Below are 6831 nucleotides of genomic sequence, written 5' to 3'. Positions count from 1 at the left end.
ACAGACAGATAGACAGACAGACAGACAGACAGACAGACAGACAGACAGACACACAGAGAGAGAAAGAGAGATAGAGAGAAAGAGAGAGACAGACAGACAGACTGACTGACAGACCGACAGACAGACAGACAGAAACAGAGACAAAGTCAAAGAGACAGACAGATAGACAAGCAAGGCTAACATGAATACGGGCAGACACGTACGCATAGCAAAGACAGAATAGACAGATTTAGATACAGTGCGGGGGAGTGAGGGAAAGAGTATGCGGGATAGAGAATAATAATAAGCAATTGACTTGTATAGTGAAACAATATATCGTTAAAGCATTTACTCGTGTATAGGCCGAAGACAAGCAGACCATAATGATAATATATATAATATGGAGGATTCAAGTTATTTTCTTACACAAGTATTTCAAACACATTTTATATTGGGCAAGAAGAATGCATCACATAATTCATACAGCATAAAATATACATTACGAGCCAGTCTCGTGTTTTATTACAAGTTTACATGCAAAAATGTAATAAGTTGAGAAAACAATACAAGCAAAGCAGAAGTAATAATCATGATAAATTTTACGAACAAAACAAAATTGAACAATGGACAAAAACGATGTAAAATATGAATTGCTAAAGTAAGCTTGCACAGTAAAGTAGCAATATCAAACGCAACAGCGAAATAAATAGCAAAATAATTTGAACAGTTGCTTGGGATCGTGATTTAGTAGCGCACCTGAGTCTTGTTCAAGACTATTTAGGTCAACTAGCGAACAGATCGACACACGCTGAAGATGTACAGTTATTAGATGAGTTAATGTGGCTAATTAAAAGTAGTACCTCGCCAATTGCTCTGACTTAATGTGTATGTGTGTTTGTGTGGGTTTGAAAGATTCAGTCTAATGATAAAAGAACATGACATCAGGAAGACAACAATTTGTTTTGTGTTCTTGCAAATGCAAGAAGAAAGAGTGATTTATTTGAGGAACTGTAAAACTCAAAGCAGGACCTGGGGCTACCCATAATGCCATGCGACGATCTGAGTGCCCCGGATGTCGTTGTGGAGACTGTTTATAGATAGAGGAATTAGCTATTTCTCTCTCAAAATTAAACTGTTACGTTATAACAAAAGGACAAATTAAATGGGGTCTCAAACAATAAAAACAGTGCTCAGCCTGCTATGATAATTGTGCATTCCAATATGGCTCGATTTTGTGACTTTCTCTCGCTGTATTCTTGCATAAATCGCTTTGTCCGAGTCATGTACAGGGTAAAATAAAAAAAATGGAAATCACTGAATTCTTTTTTGCAAGCGTGTATATCAAATGTGAAAATGCTTTGGTGTCTAACAAATGGCGACAAAATGGTTCATTCCAAGTCCGTTTTGAAACGGAGTGATAAGAGTCAAATAAGCAGAAAGCAAAGCGAAGATGTCAATAAATTATGGACATCAAGTTATTGATATTTCTTGAGGCCACTGAGCATGGATGTCGCCATTTTCAGTCGCCATTGAAGATACATTCCTCAGTCTGACTGACATGCTTTAAATCAAATTAGCATGCTCATGAATATGAGTCAGCGTCATGTATTAGTATTAAAACAATGTCATATTCATCCTTTTGTTTTTCCAATTTCAGCAGATATTTAATGCTTTACTGTTCCAGTAGCTAGCAGAGAGACAACAAATTAAGTATTTGAAAGTGTTCGGAAGGCATGAACATGATCAAACAAGGTGTCCTTTGCAGTTGTCTCTCTTTCTCCTTTGCTTTGATTCTTGTAGTCCCATTTCATAATAATACATTTCCCTCTTTTGCTGACCCAGTACGCCATGTCGGTCTTTACTGTGCATTTATCTGCCTCGATTCCTCATGGGCAAGGCATAAGAAGACGTTGTTTCACTCATGACCGGTGTGTCGAGTAAAACAATGGTCATGTTCGCTTTTTGATAACTCGATGACTTTCATAGTCGAGCTAGCTCCCAACTGCCTTTGACATGAGCTCCACAATGACAATGTTGAATTTCAAGAGCTATGGAGAACGCCTTTTCCTGCTTTCCACACGGCTATTCCGCTCCCTGGTACCTCTTGTGACTCAACGTCAACGTTGACATTGACGTAATCAAAAATTGTTTTTTCTACGGTAACTATCGTTTTCTTTGCGTGACGTGAATAGACTATTGCTACAGCTCATTCAAAAAAGTAAATAAATTTACTTGTGCAAATGTGAGTCTTTTGACTTAAAGATGCATTTTGATTTCAGTACCTTTCAAAACGAAAGTGTTATTCACCTGGGAAAAGGTGTCCAGTACCTATAACAATGTCACAGTTTGACGCCGTACCAGTCCATGCTAACAGGAGACAAATCTGTTTGCTTCTGAGTACCTGGGGTAAAAGTGTGTCGTCTGATTTAGCTATTGCTTTTTCATCATTCTTCACTACTGTTTCTCTGCTATCAAATTCAGACAATATAACAACCATGATAAAATATGATTTTAAAAGAAATGTGATTTTTGTTTGAACTGTTCACCGTACGCCCCCCCCCCCCTTTTCCACCCCCACCTATGCGCAAGAGCATGATTAACTGACATTTGCTCAGATTCAAAATGAGACAGGTCTTATTGTGTCACTTGCTGCACTAGCAGGTTTTCAGCTTAGCATTTGTGGCAAGGAATCATGTATTTCTACGAAAAACAACCGCACTGAAGCCTTGACCCGGATGATTGTGATCAATAAAAGAAAACTGCTGAACAGTATGAGTACTTCAGTGTTGTTCATAAGCAGAAAAAGTCATAATTTATTTTGACCACGATGTTGTTCTAAGCAATGCAGATTTGAAAGTATGTCGTGAGAAGGATTCATCATCTCCTGGGATCGTGCTTATCTTGTTTATCTTCTTCTTGGTCTTGGTCATTTTGCGTTTCTAGATCTGGCGGCTGAGCTGGTGTGACTAGTGTGTATGGGCCGTTCAGGTCGAAGATTTCAGTAACGCTCATGGTTGGTTCGAACTCACTGTCATCGTTGTCATCATTGTTGTCGTTCTCTTTATCAAAATGGGGATCATCGCTCCTTGGGATTTGTGAGTGGGGCTCCTGCTCGTCATGACTTGTGAGGGCCGCGGAGAAGCTGGTAAACTCTTCTTTCACGCTCCCTCTGTCGCTCATGCCGTGGACAGAACCGAAAGTCACGTTTCGGGAGAAGTGGTCGTACGGGTTTTCTCCACCAGAAATGATGACGTCTTCCGCGCCACCCTGGTTCTCCGAGACGTGCTGTGCCTCGTTCTCCATGGCTGAAAGAGGCGTATTTATCTCAGCGCGGATAGTGCTCATTTCGATTACGTCGTAGTCCGGACTACTTTTACCAGATGTTTCTATCCCCGGAGAGACGTATACTGGGTTCTCTTTTTCTATCCGCTCGTCGGTTTCCTCTGCGCTGATGACATCATCACCTGTGATGATGCCTGACCGGGAGCTGGTGGAGTTTGCACTCTTTATCTCCCGATCGTAGGAGTTCGAGTCCATAATGTCGTTCCCGGAGTCGTATGGCGTGTTCTGGTCTAGTTTGGTGACCTCCACACTGATGTCCGACAATGACGTCACAGGCGTTGTGGACACCTCCTTGACCGCGTCCAGCACGTCCACCTCGGCCTTACGGGCAGCAAAACTTGACCTTTTTGTCAGCCGCTCCCTTTCCACCCAGGTCAAAGGTCGACTTCCAGAGCCCTCCCCACTCCAAGTGTTCTTTCGCCGTGGAGTAGCTCCGATTCTGCAAAATTGTGAACAAATGACACCGTGTTTATTCTGTTTGTTAATTTCTATTTTTATGGAAAGTGTTTGTAAGCCCCCATTGATATAATTTATATCACTTTGAAGGCTTACTTCGATCCTGCCTGTCAGGGCCAACATTGGTTGAGAGGGACACAACATCTCAGTAAAAATACCGAGATGTTCGATTTTAAAAAATGATCCTAATTCCAATTCAGGTCATTTGTGTTCGACGGCATGGCGCCTAACGTCAACACCACAAACATGCTCATCTGAGATAGGGACACATGTTTGTAAGTAATGGATGACTGGGAGCCGCGCCGGAAGGTTCTATTTCATAGCCATGGCTCGGTTGTGCCTGTCCGTCTGTTTGCCTGTCTGTCTGTCTGTCTGTCTGTCTGTCTGTCTGTCTGTCTGTCTGTCTGTCTGTCTGTCTGTCTGTCTGTGTTATTTTTCCCAGCACTGCACGACCGTCATTATTGGGACGTTCTTCCCTTTAAAATATCTAACAAGTATCTAAAGAAACTCTGATGGCTCATGATCATGCTCAAACTTATTTATTTCTAAAGATACATGTGACCTCACATACATTTTAGAGCTATACGAAACGATCAACAGCATGTGGCTCTATTGAGGATCAACACAAACACTAATTCTATCTGCCAGAGCAGGCAGTCGTCTTCTTTACAAATCTGTTCAATGCTAGACAGGAGATGGCATTTATTTGATTTAACCCGTTTTCAATAAGAATAAGATTGTACAGAAGGGGAAAATGATTTCGGAGGGTGGGGGGTTATTGTTTGTATGTGGAGCGTGCATTAATAAAGGGGAGTATGTGTGAGTATGTGTGAGTGTGTGTACGCGTGTGTGTGTGTGTGTGTGTGTGTGTGTGTGTGTGTGTGTGTGTGTGTGTGTGTGTGTCGTATGATATAATATAATATAATATAATATAATATAATATAATATAATATAATATAATATAATATAATATAATATAATATAATTTTAATATAATTGTTGTATTGCAAGTGCCTAAAACTTTTTTTAACCAATAAAAAACCCCTGACTGACTTGCCAGTAGGCTAGGAGTGTATGTTAGTGACATGTGAATGACCTACCTGTTGGCCTCGTCTTCTGACATGTTGATGCTACTCCGACTCTGAGAGAGGACACCTTTCGCCAGGGTCACCCACGGATCGTTGTTCAGGTTATCTGTAAAAACAGCAATTTAAAAAAAAAATTCTCAAGAACTCAGTTCTAATAGCAATTATTTTTAAAAATAGCAGTTATTAAGAACTCTGTTCGAGTCGTTGATGGTTCTAAAATGGTTGAGACTTTTCGTACCATTATAATGAATAAAATGTTACCTCATTGACTGCCAAGGATGGAAATCTTAATTCAACCCCGCCTGCCGGCATTTCAAGGATGTTTTAGAATGTTCATTAAAACATTGACTGGCCTGGGTATAGCAGAATGTGTCATAACAGCTTGCCACTGTGAAGGATCGAGGATCAATACATGTCAACCTCTGAGTCAAAAATGGCACCTCCGGATAAGGTAATATTGGAAACAGACATACATTAAACTGACACTGATCATTTTCACTTTATCATTTTTAGGTTGTACATGTATTCGTTTACGTACTGAAAACAGATTTTAAGTATAAGAAATACACTATGACGAAATAAAATCCAGGACCAATGTAAATTGAAAATTAAATGGCAAAATGGTGAAATCTTTCAAAGAAGTTATATAAGAGAAGACTGGGTCTCGTGATCATGCAAGCAGAAAACCACAGAGCTCTGGTTACACGTCTTTTGGAACTTTTGGCATAGATTCTCTCGATTGCAGATTTTACCAAATTCACACAAGACAATAAAATGTGAAGTATTGATTTAATCAGATCTATTTTTTGTTTTTGCCTTTTATTTTACAAAGTCGAACTTAAGTTAACAATTATATCTACTACTACTACTACTACTACTACTACTACTACTACTACTACTACTACTACTGCTACTACTACTACTACTACTGCTACTACTACTACTACTACTACTACTGCTACTATTACTACTACTTCTACTACTATTGCTGTTGCTGCTGCTCCTGCTGCTGCTGTTGCTACTACTACTACTATTATTACTACTACTGTTGCTGCTGCTGTTGCTGCTGCTGCTACTTTCATTACCCACAATTAAAACTATTCATTTTTAAAAAGTTTGTATCCCCAAGGTAACTTGAGCGGTATCTGTGTTGTAGCGTTTAGGCGCATAGCTGTAGCACGCAGAAGACTCGAGCTCGATGCCCTTGTGGAGAGAACTTTTATCAATTAGCTCGGTCTTTCTGATGGAACATTGTGTCCCTCTCAGCCCGGGTTTTCTCTGATTGACAGGGTCAAAGCCCGCCTTTTAAATGATCTCGACGGTTTCAATGACTGATCTACATTTGTTTTTTAACACTGTAGATCTAGTTAAGTCGCTACTTAAGCCAATTGTTAATAATGAAAATGCACGTACCTTCCTCTCAGTCTCTTTTGTCTTTTACAGATCCGACACTACATTATGATATTCATTGATCTAGCAGTGTACCTAACTATAAATTGTGTATTTTGCGCTCATACATCTCTTAGCGTTTGAGCTATCCTAAGAACAGCTTACCTATACTATTCGCTGTCTTGCCGTTCCTTGATCTGTGGATGCTCTGCCATTTGTGAGCTTTCAACAGCACTGAGTTTTTGTCATTTTTCTCTATCGTCTCGATAGCTCTCCTTGACTTCTTCTGTTTCCGAGAACTCCCACGTGACTTCCGACTCCGGTCACTGAGTCGCTGTTGTCGCAGGTCTTTGGCCAGTTTCAGATACCTGAGACGTACAGCACACGCATCATTCGTAACAGTTATACGATTCTGGTCAGGGTAGACAGTACCAACCCGCCTCCCTAATCATATTTCATCCCTATCTTGCAGTCCTTAGTTTTTGGCTATAAGTAGGATCAGTCTACATCTTTAGACAGTCTATGAAGACGATTAGACAATGCTAGTTAGAACCAAAGAAAAAGTAACACCCCCCCC

At 40.3% G+C, this 6831-nt stretch overlaps 1 protein-coding gene across 1 annotated transcript in view; it reads right to left on the bottom strand.

The window, feature by feature from the left end:
- Positions 1-313: 313 nt before the first annotated feature.
- LOC101859001 (chitin synthase chs-2) overlaps positions 314-6831 on the bottom strand; it is a gene marked incomplete in the record, with an annotated part of 57463 nt that continues 50945 nt past the window's right edge. The window contains 3 exon segments of the mRNA XM_035968877.1: positions 314-3760; positions 4878-4971; positions 6420-6622. Coding sequence (XP_035824770.1) covers positions 2857-3760; positions 4878-4971; positions 6420-6622 — 1201 coding nt within the window.

This window comes from Aplysia californica, unplaced genomic scaffold (genome assembly GCF_000002075.1).
Source record: "Aplysia californica isolate F4 #8 unplaced genomic scaffold, AplCal3.0 scaffold00093, whole genome shotgun sequence".
NCBI classification, from domain to species: Eukaryota; Metazoa; Mollusca; class Gastropoda; order Aplysiida; family Aplysiidae; genus Aplysia; species Aplysia californica.
The sequence above is the reverse complement of the archived record's forward strand: the minus strand, read 5'-3'. Positions and strand labels throughout refer to the sequence as shown.